The sequence below is a fragment of the Nylanderia fulva genome, unplaced genomic scaffold, assembly GCF_048542155.1.
Source record: "Nylanderia fulva isolate GAGA-0341 unplaced genomic scaffold, ASM4854215v1 Scaffold45, whole genome shotgun sequence".
Classification (NCBI taxonomy): Eukaryota; Metazoa; Arthropoda; class Insecta; order Hymenoptera; family Formicidae; genus Nylanderia; species Nylanderia fulva.
In genome coordinates, this window is record NW_028190532.1 from 533,908 (window position 1) to 559,890 (window position 25,983).

The 25,983-nt window shown below is 40.0% G+C and overlaps 1 protein-coding gene across 1 annotated transcript in view; it reads right to left on the bottom strand.

The window, feature by feature from the left end:
- Positions 1–25,983, bottom strand: part of LOC114934106 (uncharacterized) — a 215,194-nt gene that overhangs the window by 143,939 nt on the left and 45,272 nt on the right. Inside the window, exon 2 of the mRNA XM_085486588.1 lies at positions 2,699–2,773. Coding sequence (XP_085342714.1) covers positions 2,699–2,773 — 75 coding nt within the window. The remainder of the gene's footprint in view (positions 1–2,698; positions 2,774–25,983) is intronic.

Consider the following 25,983-nt stretch of genomic DNA (forward strand, 5'->3'; position numbering starts at 1 on the left):
CTTGCTTTCAAGATGAATGGCCCGAGGTGAAACTAATAAGAAAGTTTATCATAGTTTTATCTTCGCAAAGATATAATCAAGAAAAATATTTTTACGATATAGTTTCGCGAGAAAGATGGTATAACATTAATTTTTATTCCGTAAAGTAACAACGTATCTGTTGATTTTTAAAAGACAATTTTCATCGTATTCGCACACACATACGCACACACAAATGAAATTATATCTATCTCGTATTTGATAAAATGATATCTAACAATATTATAAAATTAACTTTTGCAATTATGTGAGTTAGATAATTTTGAAATATCTTTGAAAATGATATTATATGAGAGATATATTATGTTGCGTAATATTTTATATCAATATTATTAGAAATAGTTATGTAATAGATGAATATCCAACAAGCATAACAATTAAAATTATTATAATTGTGAACATAAAACTGCACAAAATGTATAAATTACATCTCACGATATATTATGCATGCCTAATAGAGCGGAGGGATTTAATACAACGGATACTCGTAATATTTCGTAAGAAGAAATTTTCGATCTTCTTAACAAAACGATATCTCCTTCCTTAATCCAACGTCGTATCGTCTTTTTCAAAGAGTTTCCAATATTCCTCGCTAATCTCGCGTGATTTTTTATCCGCGCTTAAAGATTGGCTTCGTAAAGGGTTAATCGCCACTATTAACCGTAACCATAAGCTCTGGGCTTAGCCCCCGACCTATCTCCGAACGTTGCTTCTCTTTAACGTCTCGGAAGTCTTGCCAAGACTCGGATAACGAAGGAGCGCGGTTAAGCGGCGAAAAAGCAGCTTAACCTCCTCGCTTCTCGGCCATTTATTTCTTGATGACGCCTCGCCGTGCGATCGAACGATAACTTTCGTCACCTAGAACGACGATAAGAAGCGACGCTAAACAAAAGCGAAAACGAGATAACGAAATGTTCCGTTCAGACGGCGAAAAGTTCCAAAAGGGCCGTCGTCGTCGCTTTTGTCGACATCGCTTTCGCCGTCATCATTATTGCATTGTTGTACGAACAAAGTTTTCATTTCACGAAATAGACTAAATAAAAAACGAATCTTTGTATATCCTTGCTCTTATATTTCTGCTTTCGCAACTAGTCGTGTCCGCCCAGCGACTCTGTATAAAAAATTCAACCGTATCTTGGTAAAACTCACAATGTTTATACGGAAGTAAAAAAAAGAAAATAGAGAAAAAAAAATGCGCAAGCGGGACAGAGATATAACGATCCGAGATAGCCGTGGCGCATTTCGCGTGATCGATACCGTAAGGACCAAAAAGTATCAAGAGAGTTCAGGAAACTCGGCAAGAGGCGCGATAAATCTGTTTCCACGAGATCATCGAAATTCTGCGGACGTAGGGCGCGAGAGGGAAACACGTACGGAAAGAGAAAGAGAGAGGGTGAGAGAGAAAGATAAAGACAGAGGGAAGCTGAGAGGAATCGAAAGCAGATGGGGATTGACTGACTCGTGTCTTCGGGGCTTTGGTGCAAAGGGCGCCGGTCGGACCTTTCCACGAGACTGACGCAAAGGGTCTTACTGGCACGCACGCACCAACATCGAGAGTCACGCGCGCGCACACACACACACATATATATATAAAATACATACATATGAACAGAAGCGTCGGACAAGTCGTGTTAGAGAACGGTAGCTATTGTTACGGGTATTATTTGCCGCTAATCAGAACGGGCGGTCGACTCGGGTGCGTCCGTGTATTAAGGTCTGCGAGTCTGTGTTGCGTGCAACGCGTGCTGTGTGTGTGTGCGTGCGCAGGGTGAAAGAGAAGAGAGGCGCCCTCCTCGTTCGACGCACCACCACCGCGAATGAGACACACCACCAGCCTGATTGTAGACCCCGCTGCCGTCGTCGTCGGCACACCACGCCCTGACCCACGAGATTTTCAAGATACCCGGCACACGACCCACAAGCCCCGCACTTTATGCGGGGTCAACCAACTCGACCCCTCGCCGTTACGAGCGCGATATCGATACAACGGCATAATGGGTGCGGCGGCGCGCCGAAACTTTCTTAACGCCGACGAACAGTGACGGTATTTAAATACGAAGCGAAAGAACGGGGGAGAGGCGTTTGTTATAATCTTGGGATGAAGCCTTTTTTTTTTTAAATGGACAGAAAACATAGCGTGTCTTAATAATACAACGTCGGGACACTTTTAAATTAAAAGTAAAAAAAAAGTAAATTAAAATTAAATAATGTTAGCAAGAGAGTTGAAAAAACTAGAATATCGAAAATTTTTTTCCTTATAGAGATGTGCATGTAGATAAGAGAAATTTGCATTTAATTTCGAATGGACTTTACTTTGACAGAAACGTAATTTCAGGCTCAATTACCGAGATGTTTAACTTTATGAAAAGAAATATTATGTCTTGAAAGATTTTTATTGAGATAAAAAATCGACCTTAAGTCGAACGAAGCTATGTATAGTCGAGGGAGAAGAGAGATACATTAAACGTATCGAATCAAGTATCGGATGTTAAATATCCGATAAAAAAGGTTCGCTCAAATAAGAAATATTATTAGACGCATGATATAGTATCGTACGTAATTTTTTAATTTTGTTGCAGAAAATGCATGATGTAACAAAGGAGAGAAAAAGACAGAAAGAAAATGACGGATAAAAAGCGTAAAAACAATAAAGACTCACCCGTGTCGATGGAAGCGAGAGCTCGGTGCTGCGTTGACGATGCTCCAGCGACTCGTAGTTTTGCCGGTGGCTTCTCTGCAATAACAAAATTCACGATTAGTTCATGGATTGGTTGCCGCGAACCATCGATTCGATACTTAAGCTCCTACGGATGTTTGTTTTCGACAATAATCGCTCGCAACGTATGACTCGCGGTTGAGCTTATAGAACGGAGCTACGACCGAAAAACCGAAACTCTATACATTTCGCCTCCGAAGCCAGAGAGAATTTGTACGTCAGGTGCCATTTGTACGTTTTGTGCACGTTCGAAAAGTCGATATCGCAAATATTTCATTGATTTAAAAAGGAAAACTACGAGCGCGCTCCGCAACTTTTCAAAAATTTACGTCTATAATTCTTATTATCGATTGTTATTTGACGAATCAATTTCATAAATTTTTCAATTATTCACGTATATCAATTATTCGAATATTAATATTACATTACGATATTAATTGTATTTAATATTATAACATATATATAATATTGATTATATATATATATATATATAATATCGATAATTAACATTAACATTAACAAGCAATATAATAATTTTGCAATCTTATAATTTCACAATTACTCAACTATCAACAATATTTTTATTCGCGTCTTTTATCGAAACTATGTATTTAATTATTTGTTCGTATATTTGTGATAATTTTTGTGTTAAACTACTAAATCTAAAAAAAATCAATAATACGCAATACTATGTATAAGAGAAGAGATCATTATTTTAAATAAATAAACATTAATCGTTTACAAATTAGAAAAACATGATAAAATAGATTATATATTGTAAATATTTTTTCTCAAGTTTGCAAAAAAATAAAAACTATAAAGTATTAATCCAAATAGTTGAATCACAATTTATGAACACAAAATTTTGTAATTAATTTCCATCAAAAATTGAAAACTATTTACGACTATGAGAATATCGACCTATAAATTAATAATTCTTCCATAATTATAATGCGTTAGTATCAGAATTATATGGAGAATAACAATTTTATGATATTTAAAATATTTATATTATTTTATGAATTTTATAAATTTAATGTTACAATATTTATAATTTTATGATATTCAGGATAATTAATGCATTGATTACCCACGCGCAAAACTTGTGAAATGATAGACCTAATTTTCATTGATCGCTTCTCACCTCGTTATATATGATTATAATTATTTTATAATTATTATATATTTAATATCGTATTATCGACTAACGATGTAAGATATAGCCAACATATTATTTAATCGCCAGTATATTATCAAGTCGTCAGGAAATATGTGTGCAAGCGTTCAATATATCGACTCTTAATATACATATATGCTCTCTGCTCGTAGACTTTAATAAGTAAACATCACGTAAAATGCATTGCGACATTTTTGAGGAAGCAATGTTTCGAGCTTCGCGACACATCGCGTCCGACAACACGACGAATTTTAAAAGTGACTGCAAATCCATATAGGTAATATATTTACATATTAGCGGAATAGAACGTATATGCCTTGAAAAATACATCGAATATATTTGTCCCGATAGCGCACTAAAATATATCTCGAAAACCAAGAGGCACGATTACAGCTTTTCGCGATTTAAATAATTCGCAAATTAAATAATACAGCATCGAAAAACCAAGAGCTAATCCAAATGGAGAATTTTATCATCGATAACCAAAGACCATGCGTATTAAAATTTATACGTTTAATACTGTTATATCGAATTATTGCTTCTCAGTATGCGAAGCATGTATTCTTGGTATATATATTTATCTCCAGACACTCGCAATTAAATAAATCCACGATTGCCAGATTTCTTTTATTCCATGGAGAACGTCGTACAGGGATACATCGACGCGTAAGACGTCGCTCGAGGAGAATTATTCCGAACACCACGCGAACGATATCGAGGAGACGATGGAATTTCCGGCAACCGAAATTCTTGCGCCAGCCAGAGGAATTTTCGGGCTAAAGAAATCGGGAAGTCAGCACACGCGGCGACGGCGGCGGTATATATGGTAGAGCGACGGACGGAGTGATCCGCGCATTCCGTCAAATCGACGGAAGTCGTTTCCGAGCTGTTAGCAAGAGTTTCGGAATAGTTTGCCGAAGAAACCAGCAAAACTGACACCACACCCGCGAACGGTATTTGCGAGTGTTGGGATCCGCGTTGCGGCCGACCGCGACTTCTCCCTCCCCATTCGAACGGACGCTGGAAGTGACGTATCTTCGAGAGAGAGAGAGAGAGAGAGAGAGAGATAAGAGAGGCGTGCACGTACATACACGACGGGATTAATTCGACAGCTGCCGACGTTGTGGACGTCGAGAATGTTCTCTCTCTCGGATTCTATCCCAAGTATTCGGAGTATAGAGCGCGATCCCGCCGCAAACTGACCGCTAACTGGCGATTTTTGAGGAATCCGAAGGTGACTGACACGCCGCCGCTTCAACTCCGATCGCTCAATATCGATTTCTCCATGAATTCGGGAGAGAACTCTGTTCTAACCGACGAATCGGAACATCGGGAGATAATCCGCTTCCACACACACACATACACACACGTGCATGTAGCTCCTGCACGAAAATCGATGGGACTATCCTGTGGCACGACGCGTTAACGCGCTAATACCAAAAGGCGACTCAACTCGCTACTAGTGTTGTTGACTATCGAAATGGCAAAGATATATATTAAGCTTTTGTAATTGCTAGATTATTAATTTTCGTTTTTTTTTTTTGCTCGTAATTGCTAGATTATTAATTTTCGTTTTTTTTTGCTCGTAAATGACAATTCTAATATATCGCATAAACTGCATAAAAGAATCATGAAGAATTAACTATCTTAGTGTTGTTGACTATCGAAATGGTAAAGATATATATTAAGCTTTTGTAATTGCTAGATTATTAATTTTCGTTTTTTTTGCTCGTAAATAACAATTCTAATATATCGCATAAACTGCATAAAAGAATCATGAAGAATTAACTATGGTTTTTTCGTTACATCTTAATATACATGAATATGTATACAAATATACAGCGAGAAACGTTCTTGCCTGTTCTATTTCAAAGGCAATTTTTTCTCTCGAAACGTACGAGTGAAACCTTTAATTCGTGCAAACATGAAAGAAATTGGATTTATCTCTCTCATTTTCGTTTCAAAGACATACGCTTGGCATCGTACAGTCTGTAAAATTTTTCGAAATTGCGAACAGATTTTTGCATGCACCCTGCGCACGCGTCTACGTTAGTCGGACGAAACTTTATGATGCATGTCTGGTCTTAATTAAGCTCATACATCTTCCTGGATGCGCCGTCTCTCGAAAAATACTGCTGAAGTTCCTTCTAATGCAAATCTATCATATATCTTAAGTTAGTTTTTTTTTAACCCCCGCGTCATTTCTCAAGTCTTCGACGCACTGGATAATCCATAATGGTTCCGCGGAATCCAAGAATTTTCATATATCGCACGTACATGACTTCAAATAGATTGACATATTACCGTCGTCGGTTATATATATATATAAAGCGTGTATTTCCTCTTTTTCAATTCCAACCGCGATATCGTCGAGAACCGCGTAAATGATAGGGGGCACGTGGAAACGGGAAATGGCGAATAACAGAGCGCGAAGAAAACGCGCTCGAGACTTGCGGAGAAAGCGGCGGCGAATGCGCGTTCCCGTTGTAATTCGAGCGCGAAACTACAGGGGAAACTTCCTCCCCGAGACATGTATCTCGGTCTCTCCGAGATAACGTATAGTCGCGTCGTTTGTCACAGAATCTCGCTACGCAACGCCCCCGTTTTCTTGCGCCCCAACATCTTCTCCCGTAAGCCCGTACGTTTCCGGTTACCGCACGAAGACCGACTCCATCGCGGATCATTAAAGAATTTCCAACCGCGGCCTTATGGCGCACATATTTTTTAACGTACAATTTAACTTCACTTGATAAACCCGGTGCAAACGTGTTCCAGACCTTTTCTTACGCGTTGGCGATATTTCTCATAATTCTAAGAGAATTCTCTTTGCATTGAGTCTTAAATAGAAGTAAAATTTATACAAATGGTTGATAAATATATATTACTCTTTTGACGAAAATGACATTTATTCATTGAAAATTTAAGTGTCTCGACATAAATTGACAGAATCGTATTAAAGTAACGAATAAATATATATTGTTACACGATTCGCGTTAAAAAAATATATGCCATATTTTGAAATCGTGGTGAAAAAAAAAAAAATAGTATATACATTGGCATTTTCGTTACTTAACGTGTCAGTGGAAAAATTTCAAATCAAGTCTGTAAGCATAAGGAATGGCAAAAGTACGTGAATTCATATACCACATGAAGCTGCAAAATAAACGAAAAACAACGTCGACGTGAACGAGTCAAAAATGCCAGCAGACACGAGGCGAGCTCGTATAGGCGCCGCGTATCTGCTTATAATTCGAGTGTAAAATCGCAAAATAACGCGACGAGAAATTCCGATGCCGACAGCTCGGGAATTCGCAGGCGGGAAACTAAGTTTCCATAGGCTGTATATTTCACGTCAGTGGGAGGCGCGGAACCGCAAAATAATAGGAGTGCCGCCCCTTTTCCCAGACGCGCGCGTCTTCTCGGATTCGACCTCCGTGAGTCTCTCTCTCTCTCTCGCGTTCATCGCACTTTTAGTCTGCTCGAAGAAAAATATTGGCACGCTCGAGACACCGCGGAAAGCGAAAGAAGGAGAGAAAGGGAGAAAATCTTACCGGAAGTAACGCGCGAAGACGAACGAGCGTCGTCCGAATTCCGCGCGTCGTAAATCCGCGACGGCGGCTGATCCGTTTCCCCTAGTAAGGGAAGAAGATCGTTGGGGATCGGGAGGTAAACAGACGTATACGCAAACTAGGGGTCGCGAGGAAGAGGGAAACAGAAGGAAGGAGAGAAGAGACTTCCACATCGGACTTCCACGGGAATTCCGTAAGTCGTGCGTTCTCCTGCTGTAAATCGAGCCCGAAACCAGGCAGCAACAACGGACCGTCGAGGAGATATCCACGACCAACCCCTCTCGCGTGTATCTCGATACGCGTTACCCCTTTCCGAGAGGAAGAGGGTGCAAGCAGAGAGAAGAGAGCCCGCAGAGAGCTCGAGACGGGTCGAGGCCGGGAGACGATTGCTTTGCACTTCTGTGCACGCCCCCGGGGCAATCGTAAGTTGAGATACCTAGTAGGGTATCCACCTCCCCGACCGTCGCACCCCTTTGGCGTCCCACACTTCTCGTCTTCCATCTACCCTCGGTCGCTCGGGCTCGAAGCTCTCTCGGCTCGCTACGTACTTCTCTCCTCTCTTCGGTGGCGACGCCGAAGTCTGGAGCCCCGAATGCAACCGGCACTCCGCGAGAGAGGAGGAAGAGGAAACGACGAAGGTAAAGGAGGTCGGGGGAGGCGAGAGATCGATCGCTCGAACGTGCTTTCGGCATCGTCGAATATTACCTACCACCTATATTCCCAGCCACATAGCCGGTGTATGTACCTACGTAATACTCTCCGGAAAAGGGGGAAGGGAAGCGTATGAGTAGGTGTACGGGGTGTCTTGTATCTATCTACCTACCTGTACCTACCGCGCACGAGCGAGCCTTCGAACCTAGATGATAGAGAGTCGTGAACTAAGAAGAATGACACGACGGTTGTTACAAAGTCGAGAGACATCGATGGTTATTGAGTTAGGGGACGATCGCGAAAGTCGACGAGAGTTTTGATGAATTAAAGCGTCGCGCGGAGTATAAATGGATAACGAAATCTCCCTTTCATCCGTTTTTTTTTTTTTTTTTTTTTTTCCCGACCCGGAGGGTGAAAGGGCTCGCAACGGAAGTTTAATTTAAGCTTGAATTGCGAAGGGAAAAAAAGTCCCGCTGCAATTAATAAAAACTTGTGATAAATCGATAATGACCGAGAGGGTAAGGTCAACTTTATAATTCATCGAGAGACCGACAAGTTCGGTTCACGCTCTCGCGTGTTAGCTCCGGGACACCCTGTACACGCGATCGTATGCGCGCCAAGCGCGTATGTTATGTGATATAATACGCGGTGTGTATGTCCGCGGGTGTATGCTTGTATAGGTTTCGTGTCTGTGTGTGTATAACAGATAGGTAATATATACATAACGCACAGACCGCGACCAAGAACCCGCCGCGAGCACGGAGAAGATGAGGTACGGAGGTATTGTTGAGCGACAATGGCTGTGATTCGTGGGCCATCTGTCTGCCCGTGGTTCGAAAATTGCGCGGAAAATCGAAAGCGCTGCCGCGCCACGAACGAAGGGATGCACCGAGAGGGGTTGTGTCTGGTGTATTACGGTTCTTGGTATTATCGCGGGATATCGAGAGCTGAAGTGGCTGAAGAATTTTCGTTCGGGATATCGATAGATGCGATATCACAAAGAGAGAGAGAGAGAGAGAGAGAGAGAAGAAAAATCCGCGCCTCGAGAAATTGGATACCCGCGATATTTCGCGAGTCGAAAATGTGGTAACTTGTGTTTTACACGTTTAATAAAACGGGGGCGACGTCGTGCTACCGCAATCCATACACTATCGCAGCCTTTACTCGCGGCTTTTTTTTTTTATCGAGTTTATAATCCGATCGCTTCGATACGTATAATTCTTCCGCGATTGTGTCCCAGAAGGTTTAATAAACCATTTGAGATTCTATGAACGGAAATGATATTGTGATTTACACTGCTGCGAGATACGTATTTTTCAAAACATTCGTTGTAATATTGTTGAAACTTTAATCGCCTTTTATTCTCTCTTCCGGCGTATTTTTTATTTGCCAAAAAAAAAAAAATCGCAGATTGACAGGAATTAGAAACAAACATCGACGTTGTGATAATCATCCGAGAGAAGGAGATATATATATATATAAGATTTATGAAAATAATGGCGCACACAATGGCGAGAAAGAAGAGAATATTTGCATGAATTCGAATGTAATACTTCTTCGGGCTCTCGTAGGCAATATCTCCAGCCGAGACTCTGGCAAGAGTTTCTGTTCGCGTTGGAAAGAGTCCGCAGTGAAACACGTGTTACACAAGCAGTCCGTGCAGGGAAACGGTGCACCAGTGCCACGCGAGTAAATTATAGATAAGGCGAGAAGGCAGGCACTTCATTTTCGTGCGGATTATTCGTAAGGTTGGTTTGCGCCAGCCAGTGGTTTTTTGCTCGCGGAATAGCTCGCTCGCGTTTTCGGAAAAACGATTTCAAAGCATAAGTAAGCATACATGTTGTCAGCGTGCTTGTCATTTTTTTTTCTTTTCTGCGCAACCGCTAAGCCAGGGGTGTTGCTACAATAATTGACTTTTTCAACTTATCCGGATTTTTGCTCCCCCTTCTGTGCTCCTTGCAATCACCTTCCTTCATCCCGGCTTTCTTCTCCTTTCTATTGCTTCCTTTTCCCTTCTCTCCCCGAATGACTCCTCGCTCTATTCAACGGAACTTTATTTCCCTTGCGCGCCCCGACTAGCGGATCTCTGGCGCCGCATTTTTAAAGTAAATAAAACTTTCCGACGAGACTCTCTCTCTCCTCTCCATTCGAATGCGAGTGAGTACCGATGACACGGCCATCACTCCCGTGAATATATACCCGAAGTGTGACGGAAGAGATGCTGAAAAACGTATTTAGACTCGAGTGGAGAGCTATACACGTCACGACGATTAGATCGTATCGAGCGCGAACTTTCTGCTATCGATTCGAAAATCTGCAGCACGCAATTCGGGATAACGAGATAAAAATCATATTTTATTATATATTTATATTCGAAAAATATTTGGATTTAATCTTTCTGCAAATTGATAAGAACTTCCAGCAAGAAGAGAGAATTAATAAAGAATACACGATGTGGGTTGCAATTGAAAGCGCTTCAAAGCTTCGAAATTTACGAAGCACGAGAGAGAAAATGATTTCGCGTCACGATATATTCTACGACCTACGAGAAATTGCAGAGTACACATCAAATAATGCTCTTATAAGCCACGAATTTCCAATTGTTTCAACGACCGGCCGTGTATATTCCGCAACGATGACACGCTGTTCTATTCGCCAAATGTGATGAAAAATGAACAAACTATGCGGCGCGAATCGTAGCTAACGATTCCATATCGAAGTACCAAAGAATCATTCGGGGTATTAAGGCTGATCCGTATTCGTCGACACGGCGCGCTTATTCGCCGCTCTCGTAATACTCCCATAGTTACACACGTATATAAGCCTCATCCGTCCTCAAACTGGGAAAGCGGCGCTCTGAAGGGCCTCTAAAGGGTGAGTGTCGATTTAAGCGCGCCCTACATTCGCCCGTGCTTGTGCATGTGCGTGCACGTTGGCTCGTTACCAGCTAAGGAATTCGATACGCTATGGGACACGCCTCCTCTCGATTAATACCAGGTCAAATTTTCCAAGGGGCAAAATTTGATATCGCATTTGTTTAATAGACAAGAAATTTCGAGGAAAAAAAATTTGGCATATTTTAATTACAATAATTACAATAACAAATTGATCAAAGAAAGACCAACCGAAACGAGCTACATTAATTCAGGATGTCAAACAAAAATATAAATTTAATGTAAATTTAATTATAATAACATCCTCTAAATTATTTAAAATATTAAACATTTTCAAGAATATACCTATATTCTCTCCTCTATATTATTAAAATTGTGAGCAAAATCGATGAAAAAAAAAAAATCGTTCGCTGGTCACTTTCACGACGGGATGATATACCCGTCTTGCCGCGTTTCTCCAAAGTTTAGTCTATACAATGTCGTCGTGTCAAAGTTTTTCTCCAAGCTCAACGCGGCCCGTCAAAAGAACTCGTGCGTCGCAAAAGCTTTTTCCGGAGGCGTGCATATTTTCGAAATGTTCTCCATTCATGACTATTTAAATCCTCTCGTCGTCGCGATGTTCTCGTTGCGACAGTAACAACAATCGTCCCATACCCGTCGTAAATCCCTCGCCAAGTAACTTTAAACACGCGCGCCGCAGCTGGGAGTGTAAACCTCGTCCCGTGTCAAATCACGAAACGCCACTCTCCGCGTGCCGGCCGTAAAGCGTGGATTTAATTTAAGGGCAGAGGATGTGTGTGCACACAGTCCTGTCCCATGATAAACTATGGAGTAGAGAGAGAATTTCACGAAGGTCTTGCGCATTTAAATGGATCGTCCAAATGATCGTGATAATTACCCTTCGAAGAGCGTTGCGCCGTTACTCGAGAATTATTGTCGAACTCTATTAAAGTTCAAGTTAAATTCGGTTAATTAACGCGAGATTTTCTTAACACCCCTGGAAACACCCGGCTTATATCTTTGTTTCAAGAGAGAGAAAGAGAGAGAGTCAAGTGTTTCTCTTCTCAAGCTATTTCTCTGAAATTTTCCTTTCCTGAAATTTTGACGGCCGTGAAATTATTCGAGACCTTTAAGAACTCCGCGCAGTATTTTGCGTAATAAATTAAGGCGCGGTAATCTAGGAGAGTTAACTCGCGAAGATGCCGAGGGGGTTGTTTTCAAAGTCCATCAAACGCGTTACGGCGACGGTGCATAGCCGCGCCGGCATTACGACGCCTACGAACGCGGTAAACAAGGTAATTAAGACTCGCCGGGGGAAAGAAAAGGATGATTATAGAGCAAGCAATAAGAATATAATAGCGCGAACTCGATAACCGCGGCGATACGAAGCGGCGTTATAACGTTGCATGATTAACGTCCTAAAATTGCAGTGAGACGGAGGGTAAGGGAGAATTATAACACACACAGCCCCCACTGACTTCAGAACTTTGACCTCGCTTGAACGACTAGAGCAACATAACATTATCGCAACATTATACGGAAGGCTCAAGGCAGGATGTGCTTATTTTCACCTTTATTTAACTCGCATATACATAATCTTTTATCATCTCCTATGCGTTTTCTCTTTTACTTTTAGTATATAAATATATATTGTATGTATGGCTTTCTTTAAAAATGCATAATTATTGAAGAATAAATTGCTAATAAAAATTATCTATTTTTCTAAAATATACGTGCTTTTTTAAAAAAAGTATTGTCCACTTTCTTTAGAATAGAATAATAAAAGCAAGGTTTAAAAAAACGAAAAAGTAATGTCTACGATATATGCATTACAATGTTGTATATATTTACTACGTTTTCATAATTATAACTCATTACTAAATAATAATTTTATTTTTTAATTTGCATTTTATATAGTAAATATAAATTCTAAACGTTCTTTTATAATAAAAAAATTTGATGCTCCGATATATAGTTATTCTTATGTTAAATGAGAAAATAAAATTTAAGAAAAAAATGTAAAAAATATATTTTATGTTAAAAATAATTTTTTGTCATCTTACAAATAAATATTTGTTCTAATATATCTACTACAAAAGAAACAAGATTTATTATTATATTATATTTATCGTATATCAATTTACTGCAAATATGTATGACATCTATTTATAGATTCGTCAGTCAGTATCTCGCTCGAATTCCTTCTTGTCATTCCCATTCATCGTTCTGTCTATACGATCCATCACATATGTAACTGATCCAATTAGATCACTTCACTTATTACTCTACGAGTGTGTCGCACACAATGTGTTTATTTGATGATTACATGATATTAATCATTATATTAAAAAAAACCACTCGCAATATTTTCTCCCGACATTTATTTTACACTGATAATGAATATGTTCCACGTATACTCTCGTAAAATTGAATATGATACTTTTTTATTCGACATTCTTAACATTTATTCGTTTAGCACGTTGTATTTACCGTCATTCACGGCGTACTTACATTAAAACTCGATGCAATTACGATGCGTTTTTGCCCAATACTTTTCTTGGCACTCGCTAAACTCGTGTATTCACGATTGCTATAACCGCAAGACGGGCAAAAAAAAGTGAAAAAGATTTATACGCCAAGACGTTTTTCGAGCAAAGACATTCGACAAAATTAAACGCGTCGATTAAATATTGAACATTATTATTCGCGAGGGACTTGTATCTCAATAATTGCCTGGCGACAATTGTTGATCCTCGATACTTTGCTCGACACCCGAAATTGATTAATTCATGATGGTCGACGACAACAAAAGCTCGTTTCTGCCCCACCAAATGCCGGAGATCGTTCCCATTATTTGTTTTGATGTAGGTATACATATATACGCTTCGTACTCTTACGCATATTTTTCGAAAAGAGAAAGATATTTATATTGCGTTTGTGTACTTTCATAGCTTTCACGAATAAATAACGTGCAAGTATATTCTTTTCTGTATTTTTTTTTTTGTATTTCAACTATCAAAACAAATAAGCATAAATTAAAAAATAATAATAACATGATAATTGGTAATTACTTATCAATCGACGATTGCAGTTGTAGCATAAATAATAAATGCATCTGTCGAAAGTGAAATATTGTTTGTGACAATATTTTCACGATGATCTGAAAATCACCAGCGCGTTTTTCATTTTTTTTCACGTTGAAAATGGATATGCGAATGCGTATATACAAAAGTAAATACACTTCAGAATTATAATATTATATCGCATATCATGCAAATTCATTGCGGGATTGAACTGCAATGAAATATTTTATCGCTGAAATATCAATTGACAAAACTATTACCTTATGAATGTCGCTTTTTAAAGCATGTGTTATTTTTTTAAGAGTAATTCCTATCCTGAGAAAGTCTACATATTACTAATAATATTTTCAGTGATTTATCTTTCAAATAATATGCTATTGCTTATAAATTACGATTTACTTCTGATTTATACCTTAAAGGCGTTTTACCTAGATCATATATGTTCAAAAAATTGTCCACAAATATTAAAATAAATAAATGCGTTTTATTCCTATCTTATTCTTCAAAGAGCAAATTAAATTGCATTGCAATTGCATCAAATTCATATCTTATATGATTTTAAGTTTCAAAGAACTTTACAAATATACGCAAAAGCCCCCGCTGTGTTAAGAGAAAAATAATATATACATAAATGTATATTTATACTATATCTTTCACTCTATTTCATTAAAAGAGCCACATTAATCCTACGAATTATGCTATACGCTGATTGCACAATCGCGACCATAAATATCGAGCAATAGCAGCCATAAAAACTCGTGTTAACAGCACGCAACGAAATGGCAGATGAAATTGAACGATGCACGTTTAAAAACAAAAAACGCAAAACGCAAAAAAAACATGTTATAAAAGCGCATTTGGTCGCTATTGTAAACCGCACATACGCATTTTGTTAAATTCGAATACGCACATACACACGACGCGGGCTGTGTGTTGCAATGATTGACTCGCCAATGGCGATCGTCGCGGAAAAGTGCATCAAACCCGAGGGAAGAGGTAATGCACATATACATCCCTCCTGCCCTTCGTTTCTCTCTTTCTCTCTTTCGAGCGCAATATGTTGTGTGCGCGCGTAACCGCGATAAACAATGATTAAAACTTGAAAGGAATAAAACAACGCCGGACGCATAATAAAAGAAAAAAAAAACACAGAGGAAGAGCGATAGATGCATCGTCGGGACACACGCAACATTCGCGCCCTATATGCGCGCGCGTGTAAATTCGCGGCGAATATGTGTATTATTGCGGATCCGACGCGCTCTGGAGTTTGTTAAATACGGCGTGATTTATGACCGCGTCGGGGATAAAACACGTTCGATGTGACGGCGTCGCGGCGCATCGTTATACCTCCGCGATATTACTATTTTAGGCCGCTGCATGTATGTACATATACAAGTTACCGGGTTAACCGACAACGCATTTTATATACGCTCTCTCTTTCTCTCCCACTCTTATTTCATCATATTTAGTCTCACTTTCTCATTTTTTTTTGTCTCTTCTGCCGGCACTCACGCCACGCAGATGCCACGCACTGTCTGATGGTCTTTATAACGAATAACCTCGAGAGTGGCGTGAATCAGCTCCGGGTTGGTCATTAATAGGACGTGCTTTCGGACCTGACTCACGTTTTCCTGGCAGAGCTCTCTTTTCGCAACGCCTAAGGGCCGTCTTGAGGTAAATTCACGACACTACAGGATAAAAGCGCCAGATGACTAATTAAAGCGGAGATCTCGTCTAAAGTGAGACAAGGACGTCCCATGTTCGCGCGTGTGTTTCTCTGTGTGGGCAAGAGAATAAAATCATTTCGCGTAAAAAATATATATATATAATTATTAAATTGTGCGAATGTTTGAGAAAAAAAAAATAAATGTGATTTGCCTATAACAGAGGTGAGAACTGAAGACGAATCAAAGTACTCTCGGAATTATAACGCTAATTGTTATTCGTCGCGCGCGCGACGCAGTCTAATTAAAAACCACTGTACTATATATTCCGTATGGTATACGCAAATTATACAACAATGTCTGTCTCCTTTAATTTAAACACGCGCTAACGAAATTTCATAGTGGTCTCATAATCTCGTATTCCTATTTTCTCTCTTCTTCTTTTTCCCTTTCTCTTTCTCTCTCTCTATGTCGAGACGAAAACGCTGTCCGTTTTCCCTATTACGTAACCTTTTCAACGGACGTTGTCTCCTTTCGCAAAGAGGCGATTGAAAACCGGAAATTGAATTCCTACGTAAAGGAGAAGCGCAACGATTGTGCTCGCGTTTCTTAGTAAAAAGTCTACATTTTATCTTTTGTCCCACTTTATACCGTGTGTTCTTATCAAAATCCTCGGCAACGCCGGATCCGCCTTTAGGATGCGCGGAGCTAGAACGACAAGCTTGAGCTGCGTTTCTCGCGAACAGAACCAAGAGAAACAGAGGTATACGGCAGAATTTCGGAGACCGGGTAAAAGATACTGTTACGTGAGCTCCAGGTCGGATGTCGTGTCACGCGACGATAAGCGCGAACGGCTCTCGCAATATACATACGGTGTGAATATATGTATATACAAGCATATATAGTACACCTATATGTATATGTGATATATATGTATATATGATAGCGACCGGGCCCGTGCTAACGTACGGGAAGTCTCACGTACGCTCGCACAATGGCCACCTTTGTCGCGTTTAGCTCGAGTTAGCGCGAGCGCGAACGGACGGCGGGTTTTCTTCCGATTTTAAGGAATTTTCTCGCGCTCGAGATGCCGCATTCACGACGCTTTGTCAGCGTTACAATGGCCTTTGACCCCCGCGCGTGAAATCCGACGCCTGATGAGATACGGGCTCCGTTAAAGGACTGTATGCGAGAAAATACGTCGTCCATTCGTCCATCATTTCGTAATTAAGACAAAGTGCATGAAACTGCGCCGAGATTGGCTTAGTTTGCCTGATTCTTGCTGTCGTGCGACGACGATGAGGTAAATTATGAAAATGTGTGTGTAAAATATGTCAGATATATTCTTGGAAAAAAAAACAAAAAATATCATTTGCGCGCAAATTAATAAAAAATAAGAATGTAATATTCTGTATAATGTCGCCGACGTTATCTATTCAGGAGAAGTCTGGCGTTTTCGCACAATAAATCGTTTTTTTTCTCTGGTCTTTAAAACGCGCGAGCTCCAGGTGACGAGATCCGGCGCTTCTTTCTTTAAATTTTAAAGATTCCTGCGGTTAATAATATTCTCGCCCTTCTCTTTATAAGCGACGCGTAAAAACAGAATGACATGCTTTTCACATCGCGTTCTTTTTGCCACCTTTTTTTAAGGTAGTGACTAAACGTGCGATCAATCAATGCATAACAAGCCGCGCAGCTGCGAGTAAAGAACAAATAATAAAGCAAAATCCCTTGTTATCAATTAAACGATAAAGTGAATATAAAGCGAGATGGAGTGTTAAAGTTATATATTAATAAAAAAATATTGACGCGTTAAAGAAGAAAATCGGGTGAAACATTATGATACCTAGAATAATTCACTGGCAATAATTTGCTGGCGTATTACGAGCTTCTTTCTTAGCTCCGAGAAAGCTGGGAAATATATATCGGTATACTCGATGGCGAGACCATTCTCTCTCTTTCCTTCCCTGCTCGGTCCTTCCTTTACGATGGTCAGCAAGATCGCTAGTAGGTACTTATTCCGTATTGAGACTTATCGTTGTACGTGTCCGCGCTTCGAAATCGGCGACTACGGCAAAGTTGGCCGAATTTTCCACGTATAATATTTCTACGTGTGCGATTCGCACCATAAAACGCCGCACTCACAAAAGTATATTCCTAGAAAGATCGCTCGACCCCGGTAACCGGACCAAGGCTTCGGACTAAGAAAATTAAAGTTTACGACCGTAAGTTGTGCCATATATAATGAGAAAAAATAAGACCATTAAAATTCGGCAACATAAATGCGCTTCGCGGATACATTAGTCTCACGTATGTCTTGCTTCGCCTGTAGGTAATCATGTGGTGATTACGAGAGCGTGAACGGCTAATAATAATCACTGGACCACCATGAAGTTCCGAGAACGCGTTTCTCGGAAGAAACGAATGCACTCTATTTTTGCCCTTTGCATGCGATTTTATTGCACGTCCGGAACGAACTTTGCATAACGAAAAGAAATTTTGTAGCTCATAAAACTTTTTGAGGCATACGAAGATATGCAGAATGAAATATTCCAGGTCTATTAACTGAGTTAATATTAACTCAGAATCAGCATAACAATTTCAAGTATTATTGAAATACATAATATGTAAAAATATGCATAATGATTTCAGTTGAATGCCATATATTATTATACAGTAATTTTTTTAATGGCAAGAAGAAATATTTGTTGTATATATTTGTAGATAAATCTCGTATAGAGAAAACAAAAATATATAATTATCTATAAATAAAGATAAAAGTAACGATATACTCTCGTTTCATGGTAACATGAAAATCACAGTCCTACGAACCAGCAAATTCGCGCATCGCTTCCATACTCCCTGGCGTGGCATAAAAATTCTCGATGGAGGAATCGTCGAACGTCGGAATAATTTGTCCCTGAAGGAGTTACGACCTATCGATTCGTGGTGCGATGAACCGACTGTAGTCAGGGCGCGCGAATCCTCTTCCGCGGAGAGACGTGAGTCAGGAAATATAAATACACTCTACGTATAGAGAAGCGTACACCTAGGCGGCATGAGTGTTACCTAGCGATGTCGTGAAATAAAATATTGTATTCCGCGTTGGATACCGTTTTAGATAGATATTCGTTTCGAATGCACTAAAATAAATATTGATATTTTAAATCGTTGAATAATTTCAAAAAAAAATTTGTTTTATTTGTTACGTTATGGAGGCAATCAAATATATAAATGAGATACTATTTAAATAATCGTGTTTTTTTATTAATTTTTATATTTTATTTTACTAAAAAAATAAAAACGTACAACGCTAATAAATTTTATTATTGGTAAAGTTTTAGTTAAGGCGTCTACATATGCACGTTTCTGACGTCTAATACTCGAAACTTTTTCATATTTGCGACTGTTGTCGGAAAAGGAAATAATTCAATCTTTTCCTCGCAATGCGATGAAAAAAAGCATCGATATACATATGTATACATTGCATCCTTAATGAGAAGTACTCGTGACTAACGAAGGCCCTCACATCAATATCATTTCTAGTAAATCTGATTGCCTCTTCTAAAAGAGAAAGAAAGAGAGAATAATTCACGGAAACGTTTCACAAATTCAAAATTTGTTTTACACAGCATTTTTAATTAAAAGTAGCCATATAAATTACATTTATATTTATATATCTTAAAAATAATAAAAAAAAAACAGTACTTACGCAAATATATAATACACATAATTAGCTATTTTTCGAAAATTGCAATTTTTTTATATATTTTTTAATTATTCGAAATTTTATCATTCATCCAAACTAGTTTTGTGTTCGTAATATAATGTCAAGAAATAGCATTTCAAATTATAAGGTATATTCGTGAATCGCACTGCATATTCCCATCTTTCTCATCCTCATCATGCATGTTTCGCTCGTTCGCAGATATGTGCATTCTATGAATAGGTAGGCAACACATAGGTATCTAACTGGTTCGATATTCGGCATGTATTCCGCGCGCCTACCCACTTCGGATCTTTATTTGCACGCAACTATCTTCGACCCAAGTAAGCGTATAGAATTAGAAACAACGCGTAGAGCAAATTCCCAGAGTCCCTGAGATAATCCCAAAGTTTGTTTGTTTAAAGCCCGCGCGATGTCAGCGAGTGAACGCGCACTTGGAAGCATTCGCGAAAAGAAACTGAATCGCGACACAATCGAAATGAGAGAAAAAGAATTGGGGGGAAAAAAAAAAAAAAAAGAAAATAGTATCTGTGCGTTTTATAGAGTTTCGCGGTGTTCATTAACGGAGCTTAACTCTTTCCCTTCGCATGCCGGGGGATTTAAACTCCCCGCTCGAGCTTAACCCCGCCACGTCCTCCCCGGTGTGGGATATTTGCATGAAAAGTTGATTAAAATAAACCAGTCAGGAGGATACTTTTTACGCGATTGCATGTTCGCTGCTGCTAAGCGACAATAACGTGGAAAAATGCAGGCACCGTTTTGAGCTAACTAGTTTAAAATTTTTCAGCTTTCAGAAATCGCAATTCTCTGAAGATTTCTGATAAATTTTTTAACGTGTTAACCGTGATATTATAATTATTATAAGGAAAGTGTGGAATTAATAGCAATAAAGTTAATTTATACATACTATTTAATAATATTTAATCGCTCAGTTTATTAATTTACACTGTTCCAACATACACCTTTCTTTCTTATCACAAAATCGATACGACCGCATAAAATTCTTCTCAAAAGCCAGAACGAAGTCGCGTAATCATCGAATTTATCGCGTGCGGCGTGTTGCTTGATAAAAAAAAAAAAAAAAAAAAAAAAACCAAGCGCGAACCAGACATATTAAAAGCGTAAGCCATCTCGCGCCCGACGTTGGAGAATTCGTTCCACTCCCATCTTCCCTTTTCCCTCGTCTCGCCGAACCTCTAATTAACCGATAAGATCTTAGAAAATCGCGGGAGTCTTTTACGCGACTGTGAAGAAAAAGGGTTGTCGCGATAACGATAACAGCAGCGACAGTTCCCGCGTGCGCGCGCGTTGATGCGCGGCAACAATCCTCGCCGGTACCTGACCAGACCAACAATTCCGCCCTTTCCCTCTGTCCTTCCTCCGACCCCCCGGCTCGTCGGAGAGGAGAGATCGTAATTAGGTAGCTGTCAGGTTCCCGAGAGATGGGAAGACGTCGGCGTTGTACTAAACTTGAGGAGACACCGCACGAGGGAATCCTACTCTATCGCCGCTCTCGCGCTGCTCCAATTAGTCGATAAGATCTTTCACCCAAGAACGGGCCGAACCTTCGACGATGGCGTCGGGCACGTCGTTCCAGACGAAAGCCGGGGCTTTCCCGCCAAGCGACGAGGAGTGGCACGATGCGCGGTTCGTGTTGCTTCGAATAAATGGGGAATGACATTCGGATAAGTTACGGGGTTTTCTCGGCGAGGGAAAAATTACACAGGATTGTTCGAGGTAATAAACCTATTACCGAATGTAAGGGAAGGAAAATGTATACCTATAGAGATACGAAATTCTGAACAGAGGATTTCGTAATAATATCGTATATTCACAATGATACTAATAAAAGTATCGAGGGGAAATTTTCTTTAGCTTTAAGAAGATATGTAAATGTAAAAGGAAAAAAAAATGTCAAAGAATACAAATATTTTAAACGCATACGATACGATAGGATAAAAGAAGCGATATGCTAAGACTCTAAAATAATATGATCGATTTAATACTTTGAAACTAGAACAAACGATATCATTTTGTGGCAGAGGTACCAACCAATGCGATTCTGCGGCTTTGGGATAATAGGACCAACTCTGTGGCTTTGAGATAGAGAGACCAATTCGGCGGTTTCCAGGCGGAAGGACGATTTTCTTTCCTGCGCGTCTGGAATGGCATTATGGCCGTTCTAGTTTCAAGATATTGATGGATATATGATTTTCAAGAGTATAAGGCTTAATATATTTCATGGGTGCTGTACGATAAATTTGTCGGATGTGCTTTGAAAAACTTGTGAGAAGTGCCCGAAGTTTCCGGAAGTTCGCCATCAGACGGCGAATATGAAATATTACTCTAACGTCCATTGGTGGAAAATTTTGAAGAATCATCGTGCCAGCATATGGCTGCGTCATGCGCCGGCATTGCAGCCGGCCTTGCTTAAAGTAGCCGGTGCATAATGCGTTTCAAATTACGCGTAACACAACGTATGACGTAACATACGTTGCGCATGTTCGGTTCGATCGCGGAACGAGAGAGAAAGAGAAGAGGAAGAAAAAAAAAACCGATCGATAACGATCGAGTGTCTCTCTCCCACATCTGTCATAATTATGATGCAGTAATCGGATGCATTGCGCACGTGTTTACACAAGAGAGCTTTCGCACCAGCTGTTACAACGACGCCCGCACGTGGACACAGCTGTGACTGAGAATCCGCGACACAATCGATCCTTGGGCGCGATTCCTATCGACGCTTCGGGAGTGTTAAACGAAATTATGCATTAACGCTGCCGTGCGCGATACGTTTTTGCACGAGACAACCGAGATTGCGAAAGCGGGTCGCGTTGATCTAATTTGTATATCTAAGGATTATAGTTGGAGCAGTCTATGTTTTGAGAACAAAAAATCACGCTTCGATCAAATCATAAATCATTCAAAAATTATTCACGATATAAAAGAAAAAATAAATTTAAAACTAGCCTTCTGTGTGTATATATATATATGTTTTTTCGAAAAACAAAAGTTACAGAATTAATAAATTAACGTCACAACGTCAAGTTAGAGTTCCAGAGGTGGACAAGAAGTATAAAATTGCTCGATAGGATCTCCCACACGAGGGAGACGCGTCCCTTGATTTTTGACAAGACGAGCCAAGTGGCTCGTGCGCGAAGTAAATCGTAGCCAGTCGTTCGAAACACCCTTCGTGACAGCTGGTAGAGGTGTCCAAAGGCAGACACGGTTGCTGCGACTGGCCCTCGTGAGGATCGACCCTCGCCTTTCACGGGTACTCAAAGGGCAGTAAACGAGACGGCGCGTTATTGCCGGCGTGTACAGTGTTGTTGGACAAGCATCGTCTACGTCGCGCTATACAAAATGATCCAATCATCGCCGTCGGTGAAACAGGGATCTCGATTCGAGGGATGAGGGTGTAACGCTGATAAGGATTCTCCTCACCTGGGAGCGTAGGTAATAGGGGAGACGGAGAAGAACGTAGCGGCGCATCATTCCGTAAAATCAAGCACGTTAATTAGCGTCAACTTAATATTGATATATTATAGGTATACCTATAACTAGTTTAAGATTTTTCAGCTTTTAGAAATCGCAATTCTTTGAAGATTTCTGATAAATTTTTTAACGCGTTAACCGCGATATTATAATTATTAGAAGAAAAGTGTGTAGATTTTTTACCCAATATTATATATATATATATATAAAATATTCTTTCGAAATTGTAACTGTAACGATACGTACAATTTCTTTATAATATCTGATATCCTATTCCATTTTTACTGAACAAGAGCTAATTTTATCTCCCAGCGGTTTTTTAAGATAAATTACCGTTTATAGCTACGCGCATTTTATAAATATTTAACGTTAAATATTTTGACAATTAGAGGCGCTTAGTTTAAATAATAAAGAATTAAAGCATTCGGGCAATTTTAAAATGTAATACGACCATGTATAAGCGTTATATATTCTTTACACAGCTTTTCATATATGTATTATAAATGTGCGGGAATGCGAAACGCGAACGTTTCGTGATACAAAACAAACACGCAATCCTATGTTCAATAAATTTGAGCATTCCCTCCCAAACCAAAACGCGCTGTTATAGCGGAAAGAAAGTTCTCGATGGATTTATGGGCTGTTTCCTCGCTGCACAAATACAACGAGAAATGAGCGAGATATACGCGAAACTCGGACGAATTAATGAGATTATTAACGCGGCCGAATCTTCACCGCGGAAGCGCGCCCGAGTATAAGAGGGCTGGTGTTTAGTATTCATTAGACGATTAGACCGTCATAAATTCTCTACAATAGGATTAGCGATATTCTCGCCGTTTGAAACGTTTATATCTGCGGAACGAGCGCAGATCCTGGACCTTTAAACCGCCTTCGGAGAGATCCTCCCGCGAAAATGCCGCGCGCTCGCAGTTTGGCAATATCGGGAAAGATATATATCGTCCGAAACGAGCTTTCAAAGTTTTCATCGGCCTTAATACCTGTGCGCGCGCTCGCATTAATCACGCGTTACGTCTTAAAAGCGACGAGCCGGCGGAAGAGCGCGAGTCCGTTAATGCTTCCATAAAGCAAATTTTTAAACATAACTACGGAAAATCAATCGAAACGGCGCGAGCTGTTCGCGTCAGTTGTTATGATGAGTTCTCGGTGATACGAAGCGAATCAAATGCAATGATCGATTCTTACCCGATGTTCAATAGACGATTTCATTCGGCACGAAAAAGCATGAGAAAAATATTAAAAATGATATTTTGTTTGTATATATCTGATGAAAAATATACAAACTTTGATAATTATAACCAAACAAGGCTCATTAATATATATTTTTTACGCAAAAATCAAACGTTAATTATATTGGAAATATAAAAAAAAAATTAAAATACGCAACTAGTGATAGATAAAAAGGCCAACTTATCGAGCAATTATTAGAGTTGTTCTGTCAAATAAAATTTATTCCATGTATAAACTAAACATAAAAATTAAAAACTTGATACAATATCGATCAAGTTTTAAATCACGTGGTCGTTAGTTTACATAATAAATAATATAATAAACTGAACATTTTGCAAGAAAGGCCAAAGTTCAAAAGATCTATCGATCTAAGCTATAATATTATTCGACCTCGAAAATTTTCGCAATCACGCCCCGAAGAGTTAATCGAATCCTGCTCTATAGTTCGCGCATACACGATTCGCTTTGAAGCGGCCGCTGCGTCGCTTAAAAGCGTGAAAGCTCATTACGCGTAAAATCAATTCGGCTCGAATTCGTGTCCCTATATATAGAAGACGAGAAGCAATCTCACTCTATAGCTCTTCCTTCTCTCCCTTCTTTCTATCTCGTTGCCATCTGGAGAGGGCATATTAGCATCGTTCGCGAGAATTCGCATGCGGCTGGTTCTGTTTATTGTCGAGGAAAGAAGTTTAGCTCGGAGATTCAAAAGAAGACAGGCGGTAGAGAGCAGAGAGAAAGGCGGAGGCGGAGAACGAAAAGAAAAAAAAAAGAACACACATAGACAAAGAAGTGGAGAAACAAGAACAGGAGAAGGAGGAGGAAAAGACGACACCGGGGGTGGAGAAAGAGAAGTGAAAATTATTCTCAGGGAATTTCACTTGAGCACCCGCCGCGGCGTCAAGCCGAGAGAGAGAGAGAGAGAGAGAGAGAGGAAAAGCGGTCCGGCTTTTCTCTCTTTCTCTCTAACTCGCGCTCCTTTCGCGTCTGCTTCTCTTTTTGTTTTCACGCTAGGAGCGTCCCGAGGGGGATACGTTAAAGCCCGGCTGTAATCCGGGCGATGCAATCAAGTAGATGAGACGGGACTGCAACCTCTCCTCTCCTTCACCTTCCTTTCACCTCTCTTTCTCTCCCAGATATCGCGCCGTCCCTGTCTCCGCTAAACGCAGTCTCTCACAGGAGTGCTCCTGCACGCGTGTGTTCTCTCTCTCTCTCGGTCAATCTCGTAATATACCCCTTCTGCGTTTCTCTCGTTTTCCTCCCCTACCTACCCCATCGCTTCACGAGATTCCCCACGTTGTGCTTCTGTACCGCATCCACCATTTGCCACCCTGAAGCAGCCACGGTAACGAAGCTTAAGCCACCCCAACAAATCATTCGTTTTACTCCGCAGTCGAGGCATTAATACGTGCCAGGGCGCCCCTATATTACTATACGATTGCGTCTTTCTCTTTCTATCTACCTGTCTATCTATTTATTTATCTCTCTTTCGTCTCTGAGTATACATGTCAACTCGACGAGAGAAGTGCATCAGCATTGTGAGACGAAACACAGGAAAATATCCTTGAAGAGGATATTTTCCGACCTACTGCGACACAAGGGTAACAAATTTTAGATTCTGTTTCAAATTAGGCTTTGTCGTTCTCTTCTCTGCGAAATATATCCCGGAAGAAAATATTTGCCATAGAGACGTGACAGAATTTTTCTGCAGAGATGGTAAAAA